General features: G+C 36.7%; 1 protein-coding gene across 9 annotated transcripts in view; it reads right to left on the bottom strand.

The window, feature by feature from the left end:
- Window positions 1-18,038, bottom strand: part of LOC109080113 (guanine nucleotide exchange factor VAV2-like) — a 156,731-nt gene that overhangs the window by 6,414 nt on the left and 132,279 nt on the right. For 5 of the 9 annotated variants that reach the window (XM_042778880.1, XM_042778872.1, XM_042778873.1 and 2 more), the window contains 19 exons: window positions 17,909-17,977; window positions 17,345-17,445; window positions 10,657-10,756; window positions 8,215-8,310; window positions 7,330-7,399; window positions 7,046-7,131; window positions 5,568-5,653; window positions 5,325-5,457; window positions 4,901-4,915; window positions 3,729-3,838; window positions 3,539-3,640; window positions 2,284-2,372; window positions 2,151-2,164; window positions 1,914-1,935; window positions 1,508-1,635; window positions 1,042-1,113; window positions 799-860; window positions 296-412; window positions 109-196 (listed from right to left, as the gene is read on the bottom strand). In XM_042778880.1, coding sequence (XP_042634814.1) covers window positions 109-196; window positions 296-412; window positions 799-860; window positions 1,042-1,113; window positions 1,508-1,635; window positions 1,914-1,935; window positions 2,151-2,164; window positions 2,284-2,372; window positions 3,539-3,640; window positions 3,729-3,838; window positions 4,901-4,915; window positions 5,325-5,457; window positions 5,568-5,653; window positions 7,046-7,131; window positions 7,330-7,399; window positions 8,215-8,310; window positions 10,657-10,756; window positions 17,345-17,445; window positions 17,909-17,977 — 1,560 coding nt within the window. The remainder of the gene's footprint in view (window positions 1-108; window positions 197-295; window positions 413-798; window positions 861-1,041; window positions 1,114-1,507; window positions 1,636-1,913; window positions 1,936-2,150; window positions 2,165-2,283; window positions 2,373-3,538; window positions 3,641-3,728; window positions 3,839-4,900; window positions 4,916-5,324; window positions 5,458-5,567; window positions 5,654-7,045; window positions 7,132-7,329; window positions 7,400-8,214; window positions 8,311-10,656; window positions 10,757-17,344; window positions 17,446-17,908; window positions 17,978-18,038) is intronic. The other 4 variants (XM_042778876.1, XM_042778881.1, XM_042778882.1 and 1 more) reach the window with 2 other exon arrangements.

The following is an 18,038-nucleotide window of genomic DNA, read 5'->3' as shown; positions in this document are numbered from 1 at the left end:
TCTGTATTTTATGTGCTTCAAGTGAATTGTGTAAAGTGAATTAATTGTGCGGTCTTCACCATGCAAGCATAATAAAATCTCATAATACTTTTAATTGCAAACTCTTACCAGGAGGCTTTCAAACTTCTTTGCCTCTGTGATGTGAATCCAGTTGTCTTTCTCAATAACTTTAATATGTTTCACTTCATCATTAAACCTGTTAAAAGGCACATAGCAATGGTGAATGACAAAATACTTAAAGAAGACAGAATGTTCTATTCTTCACATGAATACATGCCTTGCCCATAACACTCACTTGATGCTGATTGCGAACCTCTCTGCCTCTGCCGTCCTCTCTCGGATCAGATAGGTGCCACTGCTGTAAGACTTAAGCAGGTTGTCGGCCTGCTGTCGTTCCATGTTTCCTGCAAACCTGAAGCCCACAGGGAAAACACACCTTATTCATGAGCCCGTTCAATACGCTGTACATCATTATAGCAACTCTCACAGAGGTCGTTACCTCATTAAAAGACAATAAAGACTCAACAAGCCTCGCAATTAGCCAAAAGCTAATCAATCATCACAATTGATTCTAATTATGACACATGTAATTCCATGCAAATTTCACTAGGTCAAACAACAGTAGCATAGATAATTCCATTAATTATATATGTATATTTGTTTATTCAGTTGATTTGATTATTTATTTAATATGTGTCTGACACTGTGGTATTACAAAGAAACCAAATCTTGTAGTATCTTGGTAATGTAAGGAGTAAGAATGGAAAAATCAATGTGTTCTAAAGCAGAATGAAATACCAGGGATAAACATAGTAATCCGTCTCTCTGGAGGACTGACGGCTGGAAAATGACTGGAAGGGCTGTAGAGAAGAAAACCATCAAAAAATGATTTGAGACAACAAGGCCTGGTTTAATCTCTAATAGCGAAGAACACTGTCTAAAATCCTAGTATACATATATTTGACAAAATGGAAAGAAAGATTAGGAATAACTGAAGAAAATTTAAATGTTCAAATTATTTGATTGTACTTGAACCTGTACCTTAGGGTCTAGACATGGTTTCACACTGGAACTGGGGAAGAAGCCAGTCTTTTGGGTTTGGACGAGTTTGCCCTGAGATGAAAATGCAACAATTCACAGGTAATGAATTAAGGATAGCAAGACCCCAAAAAACAAGACACCAGGTTATACTACATAAACTGCATTAAGTATGACCAGGGTTCAGAGTTGACCTACCAATGGTGTGTGAGAAAACTGAAAAAATTTACTAAACAGGAAGCTGTATTTCTGATTTGGCTGTATCTCCAATATGACTAGTGATTTGTGAATGTATTGCAATTTCAACCATTTAAAACAATGCTATCATTTCTAAAAAACAGGCCAACTGACCAATTACTTCATTTAATTTACTCACCATGGCTATTTTTACTAGTATATGTCACCTGGAAAGTGTAAAATTTGGACTACAGAACAGGTTATCTGTGTAAATTTTCATTTTATAACATACCTCCCACCATGATGTGTCTGGGTCTCCCTTCAGGAGCTCAATGATATCTCCTGTCTGAAAGCAGAGAGGCATTTTGCCTTGTAGGGCAGGGGTACCATGGTAATTTCTGATGGCCACCATCTTTGGACCTTAAGAACACATTGGGGGAAAAAAGCTCATTATAACAGAGAACAAAGTACATGGATGCTTATAATTCATATTCTAAGAACACACCCACACTCTGTGTTTATTGCATGCGTGAACTATATACTAGATGGCAGCAGAGAGCTGATGTATAATTTTTTTAAAGCTTGCGTGCTGAATGTGGTCCATTTCAGTTTAACAGCCTGAAACCATGCACAGTATCTACATTTTTCATATTGATATAACCCCATTAGGATCACAGGAAAGACAGACATATTTTTACCTGATTGTGGAAGCCCCAGCTCCTGTTAAAGAAAGAGGTGGATTTATGATTTAATGCACTTCAAAGTGTAACAGTTTTTATATAAGCAGATCAGGCATCATTTAAGACATCCCTAAAAGTGTTTTTCAAAATTGAGGACAAACTTTAAGAAGTAAAGTTTGGTTCAAGTCAATGAGAGAGGATGATTAATTTATCTGAGAGATGTAAGTTTATTAATACAGGGCACTAAAAACTCACCGAATCATGAGGACCTGAAAAAATAATGAAAGAGAGAGAGAGCATGGTCAGTGGTCTGATGTCTTTAATTAGGGCAGATGTGTAAACATGTACAGGTGGTTCTTTGAGAAGCAGCTTTCTGTTAGAGACTCACTTATTTTGCAGATGGTAATGACCTCCAGACACTCCTTATGGGCACCAGTCCCACAGCGTGAACAGTAGTATCCCTGGTAGAAAATACCCCTAAAGAAAGAATGATAGATGGAGATTATCAACATAATATGACAATATGTCTTCATTTCCTGAGGTCCTACTGAAGTTCAGATTCATCCAAATTAGATTTCGTTATGGTTTTGAATGATGCTCGCCCATGCATAACCAAGCACTATGTTGCCAGGGTGTTGTACAGTAAGTAGTTGCCAAAGTATTGCTAAACAGTTACTAAGGTGTTCTGGGTTACTGCTTACTGATCCATATCAAAAGAAAGCCCTCTACCAAGTCTCCGTGTTCAGACATGCAGAAAGAATGTGATTTTTTTTTTGCAATCTTTTTTTTTTTTTTGAAGAGCAACAAAATACAAGAACTCTTATGTTTAAATACCCATTTTGTCTCATTTACTCATTTTCACTTTCTCTTTCTTCTTATAGGGAACTATGTAACTTTCATTAAAAATTCTAGTTTTGCATCCTCTTGGTCAATGCTGATTCCATGCTGTTTTCTGAAAAAGTCGCTTTGTGCTTATATTTACATCATTGCTATAACAGATACATTAGATATTGACGACACTGCCTGAAACAGATTTTATCACTTGATAGTACGAACAGTCAGTCCTAAAGATGCTAAAGATCTAAAGTCTATGATGTTCTGGTCCTGACTTTAATGTAAGTCATTATTTATTTATTTATCATTTGTGGGTCCAAAACCATACATTTAATTGTTTAGAATTTAACAAGCCACACAATTTCAGGCATCATTAATGTCCAAAGCACAAACAGTGTGCCATGTTACACAATGAAATGTGTTGCTTGTTCAAACTCTAGGCATGAGCTACTGTAACAGCGATGCTTGGCTTTGGAAGCCAACTTATCATGCATTAATACAACCACAATCACCCCATGTGACTCCATATGTCAGCACAACTAAGCGACAACATTCAACATCCAAACTAATCCCAGGCCAGTTTGCAGACAGATTGAAATACAGAGCTGTTATAATTAACAGCCATTGTGCACACTGACCTGTGCTGCAGAGTGGAAAATTTAGGTCAGTACACTATGATTTCACACAAGTCAATACAGCCAATCAGTGAAGCAGCTCATGTAATAGAGGTCAGACCAGTAGCCTAGTAACATGGGTTGAATCCCGTCTCAGTCCACTGCACTGCCTCGTTTCTGTGTGTGAGCCCTCACCTCAGCAGCATTTTACAGGCTCTGCAGTTGGTGTTTTTTTCAAACGTGTGCATTTGGAAGTTGTGCTGGTTGGCAGTGGCTCTTTCGGGTTTGATGTTTGACCTGCATGGATTAATAATCAACACATGTGATATGGCAAACAAAAATCAAAATACTGTGTCATTTTAACATTGATGCGGTTTTAACATACATGGCCATTTCAAACTGCTCCATCCACTTGCGCTTGGTGTCCTCTGTCTTGCAGAAAAACTGGAAGCCCTGTTTCCCCTGCAGATGGATCAGGTAGAAGCCATATGACCACTATGGGTGGAGAGAAGATGGTTGATAAAGGGAGGGGTGGTGGACAGAGAGAGAGATAATGGTTTGAAAATGTGTTAGGGGTTGTTCACATAACACATGAACATAATTGTTCATTTAGTCTATGTATATGCATTTTTGCTTATCCATTGCATCTAAGCTACAAATACTTATTTTCAAAAGGCCACCTTAATTCACTTAACATTCTCTTTCTGTGTTGACAAGTTTTCTATTGAAACAGAATGGGACATTTTGATTGTCCCCTTTTTTGAAAATAGCCAAAAGTCTTTAGGTACAACAGGCTGCCAACAATTTACTGACTGCTGGTCTATAGTATTAATGAGAAGAACATTCTAATTTCTAGAAAGCATTTGTTTGGATAAAAAAACTTTTGACCCCAAACTTTTAAATGGTATTGTACAATTTGATAAACGTGAATTTAATTTTGTCAATGCTACACTAACACAGACCTCAAAGCTAACAGACGTGGACTAAAAGTCACAAAATTCTAATTTGACTTCATGGGGTCTTTAGAGGGATAGTTCACCCAAAACCGAAAATTCTGTCATCATTTACTCAACCTCAAATTGTTCTAAACTTGTATGAGTTTCTTTCTTATGCTGAACACTAAAGTGGATACTTTGAAGAATGCAGCCACTGACTTTCATAGTAGGGCAAAATCCTATGGAAGTCATGGCTACTGGCAACTGTTTGGTTACCAACATTCTTCTAAATATCTTCGTTTGTGTTCAACAGAAGAAATCAATTCATACAAGTTTGGATCAACTTGAGGGTGAGTAAATTATGATAATTTTTCTTTTTGGGTGAACTAAACCATTAACGTGCTGTGTCAAGTAAAAAATAACTTGAACTGATGAAAAATGCATCTCAATGGATTCTACAGAAAATGTTAAATTGTCAATCTGTAAACACGATGATTACATTCTGGCAGTGTAAAACTGCTGTGGATCTCTTGAGATGAAAGAAAACAGATCACAATATCACAGAAGTAAAAGGCACAATCACAGCACCTCAATGCTTAGAGAACATGAGCATTCAGCTTACCATTTTTCCACTCGACTGGCAGGCATGCAAAGATATTGAAGGCGGAGAGAGAAAAGGAGAGAAAGACCCTGTTACACATGCATTCTCATACACATGCAAAAATTCCTGATTGTTAGATTCATGGAGAATGCATTGGCTTTTCTGCATTTACATACACATGCTAGAGCACCAGAGAGGGCAGAGCATCATTTCTGATTGGTTGAAATTATGAGCATCATGCTTTAACACTCAATGACAAGTGTATAATGAACGCAATCCATCTGTGCTATTCCCAGAGCAAACGATCAGATCATCCTATTTGCTTTTGCACGGTTAACACGCAGCACATAAAGATCATTGCCTGAATCAATTTGAAAGAAGCAATAAAATCAGGAATAATTATTCTGAATCAGGCCTGATGGCTGGCGAATCATAGGCCCCTCACCTTTTTCATGTCACGGTTATTCATAGGGTCATCAGACATCTTGTAGAAGTGAAGTTCGATGATCTCTTTTAACTCATAGTTATAACCTTTCCTCTTGCAAACTATCACAACTTTATCAAATAGGAAGATGTATCTAGGTACAGAAAACACAGAAAAAATAACACAATATGTTTGTAGCAAAACAGGTCAAAGGCCATTTCTTCTCGTTTCAAATGAAAACATATAAAGAATGTGCAGTCATACCTGTCTTGTTTGGTCCGGTTAACTATAGAGCACACTTTAAGCTCTCCGTCTATCTTTGGCCTACCGTATTCCTCTAACTTTACCTGCTGTGAATAATGCAAGCGCATACACACACACACACACACACACACACACACACACACACACACACACACACACACACACACACACACACACACACACACACACAAATACAGTTAATACATTTATACTGGAATAATGGCTCAAGGAATTTATACATTACTTTGTGACATACATTCAAGCATCAATTGTTCCTCTATGCAATATGGAATATTACATGTAAATATAAGTTACATTTAAATGCATTAAATGGAATAGCAAAAATAATTACAGATTTCTCAAATACTGCCATATGGATAGTAACAGGGAGTTAATTTGCTGTCTTTATTGTGCATCTTAAGAAAGATTTTACAAGCAAAACCACAGATATTTTCCTTCAGAACTTTTTTTTTGGGGGGTTTAAAAGTTTTTTTTTTTTTTGCAAACATGTCAAAAGTTTTGTTGTAGAATTTTTTTGTCTTGCACGTCATTTTGTTTGCAGATCATTTTTGTAAAATATAAAAAAATATCAAGAGTTCTTTATTGCAAAATATCTCCATTATTATGTAGCTCCATACTGTTGCTGTATTTTGTTGTTATTGTAAAAAATTTCTGTAATTTTTTTTTTTTTTTTTACATAAATAGGTTTATGTAGCAACTGTGGCTCCAAGATGAGGGAAAACAACATACTGTATAAACAGAAGTATACTTTATGCAATTATCTTAGACGTTACTGGCAAATAAATGCTACATACATACAACTGTACATACATGCAACTGGCAAAGGCCACAGTGAATGTCTTTTGTCTGTAAGTGGCATGCCTCATTGGCTCTTTGATGTTTAGCCACGGGCATCATCTGCATCACAGGGTTCACATAAATAAACCAGAGCAGATACACTAACTCCTACATTAGCTACTGGGAGAGGATACACTGATTTCATTCCCTTCAAACAGAGTGCTAAACACGTCCTGCCTGTGCTCATGGCCTGGAGGCTTTCAGGATTTATTTTACTGAACAGAAGTGACAGACGGGGGCAGGTGGAGGCTTGTAAACAACTAAATGTTTGGGGATAAAGAGGAACTGAAATGTGCACAACCTCAGACATCATAAGTCTTTCACTTGACACAGTAGAAGCCTCATAGAAGCTTTTTGTGAAGCCACCATGAATTATTGTTCAGTCCATACCAAAATGCTGAAATTCTGATACCAGCCAAGATCGAAAATTACATGGGTACCTCTACAGAAAGAAGTAGGCTATTGAATATGAATGATATATTTGCATATCATTTCATGTACAGGCAAATATCTTTCAATCAAACAGGGACATAAAAATAATTATTAATGACCTTTAAAGTACGTCCTCTTTCTGCATTTTTTCAGATTATGCCAGTGAATTACACTTAATGAACACTTACTAGATTTTCTATTGAGCTCTGAAATTCACTTATTTTCTTCAGGGTTTCATTGTCTCTTTTCACCTCATTGATGTACATTGCCAGGTCTCAAAGACAAATAGACAGACAAAGGCAAAACACTCAGATAAAAAATCCAAGCCACCCATTCCCCAAAATACAAAGTCCCAGAGATCATTACACATATTAAACATTCTGCTAGGCATAATTATATTACAACCCAAGTGTTGACATCAAACACTGTTTTGGGATATTATGTGTATATGATGGTCATATAAGAATTCAAACCTGCATGGCTTCTAGTGCCTCTTTAAGCTGCTGCCTCTCCGGGCGGTCCATAGAGTGACCTACCAACTCCTGTGGACAGACAACATAATGATAACCTGATAACACATACTTAGCCTACCACAAGACTTAGCCTATTTATGGTGATATTTCATATATATATACACACATATTGAAAAAAAAAAAAATATTTATACCACGGGGCTGTTAAATGCTTGATTGAATGCTTGTAATAGTATTGTTGAAATAATGTGTCATATTGTTGAATGCTATTATAGCAAATTTTTTTCAGTCCTTATAGCCTACAACAGCAAATGAACTAAATATATATGTATACATACACACACACACACACATACATACATATATAAATATGATAAATAATTATAATTCTAAAAACAAGCACATGCCATCTAAAGCACATTTCACACACAGCAACACTCCCTGGGTTTGAATGCATGAAATGGGCTGCGGATAATATGATTTAAGCATGGCTGATTTAAACAGTGTCACTTTATCCACCTCCCAGTGCTCACTTCCCTCTCTGCTGTATCCTGGCTGTCTGTCAAACGTCACACTCTTTCTTTCCATATCCATTATTAATGTGTGTTGTGAATTAATGATGGTTTGTATCATGCAGGGCATCCTGTTTTATACATGATCTCTATTAGCAGTGGCTGAGCAGAGTGGAGAGCCACATGGGTCTTGTTGGATGAGGTAAAATGATCTGAATGTTTTATAGGGTGTGGGGGTTCACAAGGTACTGTCGTTCTGCTGTTTTCAAACTTTAAAACGAAAACAAAATAAATGGAAGATGAACAGGTTCCTGAATATTTCTTATAACACTCTTAATGACAGCTCATAGTAGTGTTGATGGTGACTCTCACCTTAAGCAGAAGGTGGTATTTGAGGACCCTCTGCATAGGGACCACCAGGAGATCCTGCAGTTTGAACTTCCCCTCCTGGACTTTCATGGTACACTCCTGTGGAGGAAGATTATGGCAACAGGTCAGCAGTTTTTAAAATAAAAATCCCAGAACAAATAATGGACACATTAAAAAAGTGGTATTTTAAACTGACATAATTGTTAAAGATGACAAGACTTTCTGGAATGTGGCATATTTTGTAAGCAAAAAACAAAAAACAAAAACAAAAGACAAGACTTGATTTTATCCATTAGGATTTGACTGGATTTGTGATATTATTGGCCAATGATATTTTCCCTCATATTTTTATTAATGATTATGAAAACATGTTTTTCTTTGGAATCCTGTATACTATGGAAATCTGTCTCCACCCTAAATGAATACAAACATAAATAAAAACTTTATTTTATAACTGTGACTCTGTATCTCGCAATTTATTTCATTTTGTTTAACGTGTATAAACTGTAAATTGCATACAAACAGACATTATCTTTTCCTCTGCATCATTTGTCATCTTCACTTTACGTGTTAATCCCTTCCTTCTTTTAATCTTCCTGTTCTCAAATGGCAAGTAAGCAAGGAGGACAGACTCCTCAAATGTCACGCTTGACATTCAGAATAGACTGAGGAAGAGGTTCATCATCTCTATGACTATCAGTGACTCCATGTCCCTCCTTATGAAGCATCTCTGACTAATCCACTACAAGAGCCACTCGTCTCTATCCAAGAGGTCTCATAACCACGCACTGAATGGACTGTACCTGATTACAGAGCCCTTCTTATGTGTGAGATAAAAGGACGATAATTATGTGGATTTGTCAACAAGCATGTCTAGAAGTGTGGTTGCTGTGATTTCATCTCTAATCCCGTGTGGAAATAATGGCTTCTCTCCCTACACTGCCTCAGACTGGCAGGCACAAAAACAGCCCTGTAGTCTTTGCATCCTGAGCAGCATTAACAGAGAGCAAAATTAGCTCATGTCCCAAAACTGTCAACAGCAGTCTGCTGAGAGGGAATGCTGAGCTGGAGCTGACCACTGGAGCTGTTTCTGGGAGAAAGAGCTGTTTAAAAACAGTCTCTTTAAGGCAGTGTTCCTCCTCAGCACTAGCTGATGAGAAATACAGTTTAAGTGAGAAAGTGAGACCTGTTGATTTTGAGCATTATTAATTCACTTAACGAGACATTTCAATGTAATTCAAAAATTACATTTTGTCATCTTTTATTCACCCACATGTTTCAAATGCACATGCCTTGGAGCACAAAAGCAGAAATAAATAATGTCCTGATTGCTTTTTTTCATGCAATAACAATGAATGGGTACTGGAGCTTTCAAACTTTAAAAAGGAAAACAAAGAATCATAAAAGTTGTCAATTTGACTCATCAACTACAAAGTTAATTCAATCCAGTCTTCTCCAAACCACAAGATTGGAACAGATTGAAATAATGAGAGTGATAACAATGTCCGTTTAATGAACAAATTGTTCTTTGAGTCAAATTATTTCATGAAACTGGTCCAGTTCCCAAAACATGTCTGAATGATGTTTTTTTACAAGTCAGACTGATTTAGTTCACATTGACCAGTGATCCAGTCCTAGCAGTTCAGTGAACGACAACTTACATTTTGCTCCTCACACAATTAACTGTAACGCTAATTGTATTTATAGATATATGTATACTGTTCTTTGATAAATAAAAGTTCAAAAGAACACCATTTATTTAAAATAGAAATCGTCTGTAACAATATACATGTCTTTATTGTCTTTTTTAATAATTTTAATGGATCATTGCTGTATAGAAGTATTCATTATATATATTTTTTTACATTCTTACTTAACCTAAAATTTTGTATGGTTGTGTATCACAGTTTCCACAAAAATATTAAGCAGCACAACGGTTTTCAACATTGATAATAAATGTTAATTTGATTTCTGAAGGATCATGTGACACTGACAAATCGGAGTAATGGCTGTTGAAAATTCATCTTTGCAATCACAGAAATAGAATTGACAGAAATTACATCATAACTATATTATAATAGAAAACAGTTGCTTTGAATTTTAATAATATTCCACAATATTACTGTTTTTACTGTGTTTTGTTCAAATAAATGCAGCCTTGGCGAGCATACAAGACTTCTTTTAACAATATTAAAAAATCTTAATTATTCCAAACTGTTGCCCAATATATATATCTTAAGTGTCTGTGGTATATAAGTGTCTGTGGTGTGTATATATATATATATATATATATATATATATATATATATATATACACACACACACACACACACACACACACACACACACACACACACACACACACACATATATATATATATATATATATATATATACACCACAGACACTTTAAAAATGTACAAGGTTAGATTGCTTAGAGAATACCTCCACTTTACACTTGACATCTTCCCGTGTGGCAATCAGCTCATCCAGTGTCTTCTGAGCGTTCTCCATATGGCTGCAGTACTGGCCGTAGATCAGCAGTCTACAAAAGAAAGATCAAAAGATCGATAACATGACCTTGCAATGACATTCAAAATCTCAACATATAAAAGGTATAGTTTCATTATATGGAAAACAACAGACTGTCATTTGTGTAATTTGGGTTTGGTCAGTAAATAACCACAGAATTTTTATCTTTGGGTTTATTTTCACTTTTACCTGAATCTTTGAAACCATTAAAAGAAAAAAAAAATATGAGCTACAAGTCATGAACACATAGTTAGTGTTACATAATTTCAAAATAGAGCTACATCGATTGTGCTCTCTTTATCTAATTAATCTGAGTGAAGCATGTTGTGGATTCTAGATTGTGTACAAGTTAATTTAGGCCTCTGAGAACATCAAGACACATTTATTAGATTTCACAGTGGACTCCTGATAGTGATCAGCACATTCTGGAAGCAGCTCAAAGTCATCTGGTCTAGATGATGGCCCCACGTGTGGCACAGATTTCTGCCTCTGATTTAAGTAGGACACTGGCACAGTTGGCAAGCTCAAACCCTTGGATACTCTCGGCTTGCCTGCCTCTTAACTGTGGTCTTGGTTACACCAATTTCAATTTATAATATATAATCATTGCTTAGTTATCCTTGATCAGAAGAATGAAATTGTAATCCCATAGAATCCCAAAGAAGAAAGATAAAATCTTGAAAGAAAAGTGGTCTGATCAAAGCAAGAAACATTTTATCTATATCCAAACTGGATTATCCTCTAAGGCAAAATACATCTGGGTAAGGTCGAATGAATCAAAAGATGAGGATCAACTCAAATCCAGCTCATTAAGTGTGGTCTGTGAAGCATTACAATCTTCTTGATGACCTGCAATTCAGTCTCCAAGACTCACCTCTTTATGTTGACACGTGAGCACCCGTTAAAATCTGCTACTGTACAGAGTACAAAAAACTGTAGTCTTGAGCTGAAAATTGTGCTCCCCTGCTGCTCTGCTCAGTGTCTGGGCCTCGGTGCCCTTGGAATAAGCAGGCCTGATTAAAGGCTAATCTGGAACAAGAGAGACGACTTGGCTCCTCATGGAAATGGACTGATGGAGATTAATCTCAGACCCGCTCAATTATGAGCTAAAATGCACATTTAACAGCACATTGAAAATGCAGGAGCAGGTGTCGGGAATTAGCTGTAATAACAGATGTCACAGGCATAATTGAACATGAAGGTCTTCTTTACAAGGCAATTTCCAGATTAAATGTTTCAGGTGCCTTTTAAAAAGGACTGTGAGGGAGAGACGTTCAAACAATGCAAGAATAATGGAACAAAAATCTTAAAGAACAGTCTTTATCTTTAAAAGATTTTACACTCAAACTTTTACATTTAACATTTAACATTACATTGTTAAATTTTTTTATATTGTTCTATTTTTTGTTTAAAAAAATCTTGAAAAAAAGTATCATGGCCCAAAATTCAGCTTTGCTATCACAAAAAATATATTAAAAAAGAAAACAGTAAATTGTAATAATATTTTACAACATTACTGTTTTTACTAGGGATGCAACAGATCACAAAAATTTTTGGGATGATCAAAAAAGTTTTTCCAAGTATTTCTAACAGCAGTATTCAGAAACTGAATAATCAAATGTACATTAACACTGCATAGTCCTCACTGTATAAATTAAATATAGATTCATTTTTGCTAAACCTACAACAGTTATTCAGTCAAGAACAGTGAATGAAGGCCCTCTGTGTGTGCTTTAGGAGTGCGAGAAGAAAGCAGTGACAAAAGTAACAAATCAAGTTTACTTGCGCTAGAATGGTTTAAGAAGTACTTTAATGTTTAAATTTGGGAAGACCTAAAAATGAGCGCAAATGATATACTTCCACATGGATAAATTTCGCAACCAATCTGCGAGTCACATGTGTGCGTGGGGCTGAGTTTGTATAGTTCACGGATCAACTTTTTACTGTATTTATGATCAAATAAATGCAGCCTTGGTGAGAATAAAATAATTCTTTCAAACACACACACACACACACACACACACACACACACACACACAACACACTTAACACACACCAACAAACATATTAATAAAAACAAACATTTGAATGGAATATATAAATAAATATAAAACACACAGACACTGAACTCGCTGTTACATCTAAAAAAATTTGTGTCCAAACCCTGTCCAAAAAAAAACAACAAAAAAAAAACATACCATGTATATTGCCTTCCAATGATCATGTGAGACACTGGCTTTAATTAAGCACTTGATATACAAATTAATTGCACATGAATAAAACCATTCAACCACGTCTGCTATGCACTGTTATAAGGTTAGCTATGATTTCCCCCCCTACATCTCCACTATCCATTCATGGTGCTCAAATGGATGTTCTTACATACATGCCCTCAGCCCATGCTTTGTCCATCTGTGTTAAGCATCTAACGGTATTAAATTGGGTAACATCACATTATCAATAAAAAAAATCTTACAAGCACTAAAAATAATGTTGTGAAATGTGGCGTACACATCCAGTGAGCAGATTTGTTTAGGAAGGCTGAAAATGTCCTTTCATTCTGGGTTGTACTCAGGACATACATTAGTGTGCAATGGAGAACACTCTTTAATGACCCATTAATTATGTGTGTTTAAATGCAATTGGATAGAAGTGAAACTTGTTAACAACCAGAAGCAATGCACATAAGCAGTCCAGCCTAAAGGAATGTGCTCTTTATGAAGCCAATCCTGTTGACTGATCCAGCTTGGAGTGCTAAACACTTGGCCTCTACCTCCCCAAAGGCATCAGTGTTGTTGTAAGAGAAAGATGTTGAAATAAAAAGAAATGCTGCAATTTGTGTTGCCACTGTCTAGTTGGCTTTATGACGCCAACCAACCTTAAACATGCAGCATCCTGACAACTGCAATGGCAAAACAGTCAAAGCTATTCAGGCTCTTCTCTAGAAGTTCATCCTGGTTTCCTCCTCTTTTGGCATTTCAGACTATGAGGGAGAGATGTGACTGAGGAGGTAAGAAAGGGAGAGAGCTAAAAAGCCCTGGGTTGCTTATGTGTGAATATTCCCCAGGGTGAAAGCCTTTGTCATCGCCTTGTAAACACATGCTCTTTGAATTCAACTCTCTTCCAGTGCTATCACCCGCTGCACCAACTTTCTCATTATGGCAAAGCTGTCATGCATGCTATTTCACAGAAAATACAATTTGGTACAGACGCTCTGCTTCCAGATTCTATCTGTCCACTGGAAAAGACCCAGGCCAGCGAAGAAAATGCAAAGCAAAGTGGAAGTGACAGGCAGGCGAGAGAAGTAATAGTCTCTGACATGAGTCATAAAGACACCTCACCTTCACTCTAACACAGCCCGCACAGAGTGAACAGTGGCTCAATCTCAATGCAAACCAACTAATAATGTTCCTCAGCAACTCTGAGCTCATTCCAGCACTATCACATTAATTAGTTTGGATATAAAACTCCAAAAAAATTCCCATTTGAGACTTTAACGACCTCTATAACAGTTTAAAAACTGATTTGCTTTGCACTCTCGAGGTGGCTTCTTAGAAAGCAGCTTGCCAATTTTGTTTAAAACAAGATGGTATTTTCGCTCTTCAATATGCCCTTCACAGTGTCAGCAGCTTCTGAAAGGCTTCTCCATTATTTCATTCTATGGAAAGCAGCACTGCAAAAGGTCACAGGGACTTACAAGTGGAGATAACAAAATTAATTAAAGGCAGCTGGGCTTTTGGAGCAATGGACGGAGGTGTGGAAAATAGCAGCCACACAACAGCCAAATCCCTTGGCCATTCCTCTATTTGTTGAGAGGAAAGGGAGAGGGACTGTGCATCCCATAAAAAAAGAGAAACATGCCAATCAGATGAAAAATTGCAAAGGCGAATGACACAGCCCTGCTTTAATGAAATGAATAATTTGCCAAAAAAACTCATTGTTATTTAATGGTTAATGTCACCAAATGTAAATATATCCTGTCAGATTTTATTGTGAAGAAAAACTTTTATAAAAGCCGCCTTCTTTCTCATGCACAAACGTTTTCTTTATTTAGCTTATTAGAAAGAATAAAACAAAAATTAAGCCATTCAACTGCCATTTCATGCAAAGTGTCAACCATATTTTGAGACTGTCTGAGAATTAGCTAATTGAGAGAACTGACAGTAATTGAGCATGAGATAAGGCTATTGATGGTGGTGCGCAATACAGACAAGCAAACAGGTAAAGAAATTAAGAAATAAAATCAAGAAGACAGGAAGAATGTCCAGTGTTAAGGCACAGAGAAATGGCCATGCGTGTCAGAACAGGGCTGCTCTACTGCAATGTCATGCCAAAGTGCAAGCACCCACGGAAGACTGGCTCAATGAGATGACAGGGTCGGAATTACATAAACAAAAGAATGTGGGCGAGAGAGGCGGTGCTGTCACGCCGACTCTGTGTGATGCTGCCCGCTGGGCTCAGGGAAGAGCCTTGTACTGGGCCAATTACCTATGCAAACTGACAAATGGAAACAATAGGGCTGTCTCCTCAGTCTCTATTCTTTTCCATGCTTTATTTTTGGAAGCGATCGATCCCTGTCACCAACTTAAACAATTGTAAATAAGCACATAAAAATTCTGATTGGGTTTGCTTCAGTTAATGGGACTTTAAAAAATAAACATTTGGATCATACAGAACATTTTGAAAGAGATTTCCGTCAGGGTGTGCTGTCATTACCGAAAACGAACCTGTGATAATCATTACTTGCACCACAGTAATGTAGAGATCAGCCTCACCCTGTGAGAATGCAAATGACCTCCGCAGCTGCTGTATTAAATGAATCTGATGCAAAACAAAGTCTCAGTTCTTCTCACAAGAGCCTGTACAGTAATTCCGTAATCTCATCATTTACAGTACTCAACTCACCCTTATGTCACTTCAAACCTGACTTTACAAAGCTTCTTGTCATTTAGGTTTAGGACAACATAAGGGTGAGTAAAAGATGACAGAATTTTTAGGTGAACTCAAATACAAGGAAATTTTGGAAGCTTGGTGACTGCCACATGATACTGAACTAATCAGCCAGGAGCCAGTGATGTTTATTTCAGTTGATTTCCTCATTTTGTGCTAATCCCATTTGTGCTTGGGGTTTACTATCTACATTTTCAACAAATGTCCATTTCAAACCCTAGATATACACTAATATCAGACTTAGATTACATATGGTGCAAGTCTAAAATATTTTTTTGTGATTCTAAAAGGTCAAAAAATGTCATGCATGCCCAATGAACTGACTAGGGTAAGGTAAAGTAAAGTAAAGTAAAGTTGCTGCAAGTCTAGAACATAAAATCTGCATGTATAACAAAGAGGATTTTTATAACCCTGGTGTCTGATAACACTCTTGGAGTTCATAAGTGTTATCAAGTGGATAACACTTGGAGATCATGTTCCAAGAATTGTAGCAACGTTAATTCTTAAGATATTACTGCAAGGTCATCTGGTTGCTTAATAAACCAGAACACTAGACCAAAGTTCTCATCTCTGAGGAAGCATGCACTCTATTTGCAGTGAGGTCATGATTTTGTGTTACACCTACTTGGTTTTATTAAGTAGGTCCCAGATGGGAAAAAACAGCTATTGTGCTGAGCACAGCAAGAGCAGAACTCTTATACGGAAATATGGATTCAGAGGGTCTCAGTAATGCCTGATAACATAGAGTTTAATGTACTGTAGCATTACTAGAAGAAGCTGACTGTTATAGGGCCTATCACTTAGTTAGTCTTCAGTGTTTCTCAATACAAAGGGAACTGCAGGGAAATTGCACATTACTGAGCTGAATCAGCAGCGGTCCCAGACCAGTGACCTGGTGTACACCAGGTACAGCTGCTCACATTCAAACTTCAGAGAGAATAAGAGTGGCTCATCTACATCTTAACACTGTCCGCTTTGTAAGTGAGAGTACAGTATTAGGGATACACAAGAGAAGATATTTTAAAAAAGTGTCTCAATGTTTGTTTGTTTGTTTTTTCTATACAATAAATGTCAGTGTGGTCCAATGTTGTGTAAATGACATAATTTTCATTTTTGGTTTACTGTTATTTTAGGGTTGTGCTCTTTTCTGATAGTTTTTAAGGGTTTTTACAAAAAGACAAAAATTACTGTAAAAAGAAAGAGACTGTATATTAGCTGGATAAGTTCTCCATCTTTGGTAGGTATAGATGAAATGGTGTTATGATTTTACTTGAGCCACCAAGTATCTGTCACCCACTGTGGATAAAGTAGCTAAAACATTCTCTATTATCTGGCTATTGATTTTTGATACAGCAGCTACAGGAGACAAAAAGAGCACTCAGAACAGGAAGTGTTCAGGTCTAAAGCTGCAGATTCTCGCAGACAGGTCTATTTTCTTTCTAAGCCCTGTGGGTTGTGGGCTCTGACGAGGATTTATTTTAAAATAGCTGGGCTGCTGCGGTCAGGCGCTGCTGGTGTGATGGATTTTTTTGGGGTGGGCGACAGCAGCAAGTCATTTCTGCTCAACAGAGGCTTAAGGCGTTGACAAAAGGGAGAGCTGTTATAATAGAACTGACAGTGATAAACCAAAATACTCCATGTAGGTACTGACCTCTCCTTGAAGTCCAGAAAGATCTTTCCCAGGCCATTGCCCCCGCTCACCATAGTCAGGTCAATGGCTCTCAGCAGAAAAAAATGGACCTTGATGATGTCCTGTGGAGAAATTGTCAAAAATTGCCACCTAAGCATTATTTATCCATTTGCAGTACCATACTTTTGCCCTCTCAGAATTATTAATTTGCTGTCAGACACAAGCTTTTGCCTATTTAATTTTTTGCCATTTATGCCATTTAAATTACTTAACATAACCAACTCATTGAGCTAATTTGACAGTCCAGTGTCTGAATATATATATTACTGTATATATATTACATATTAAATCTTTTAAAAAAATAAAAATGTAATGTACAAAAATTAAAAATAAATGTACTTTGTTTTTAAAGGAAACAAATACATAACAATAATCAGTAAATTCAACATTTAAGCTACTACAAAAATATGAGTACCATACAGTTCAAAGTAATTGTTAATAAAAGTATTTTGGGAAAACATAAACACGTAAAATATTTTTTAGGTGTGTAAATGTGTAAAGGTTGTATAGTAAATGATCACTCACCTCTAAATTCACAAATATGGCCTCCATGTCCTGTGGTGTTAACACTTGCTTCAAGGGAATCATATAATTCTAAAAAGGTAAAAGAGAAGAAAATACCAGTAATGCCCTATAATACCTGGCATAAAATCAG

The sequence above is a fragment of the Cyprinus carpio genome, chromosome A21 (assembly GCF_018340385.1).
Source record: "Cyprinus carpio isolate SPL01 chromosome A21, ASM1834038v1, whole genome shotgun sequence".
NCBI lineage: Eukaryota > Metazoa > Chordata > Actinopteri > Cypriniformes > Cyprinidae > Cyprinus > Cyprinus carpio.
Note: the sequence above shows the minus strand (reverse complement) of the source record. Positions and strands in the feature narration are given on the sequence as shown.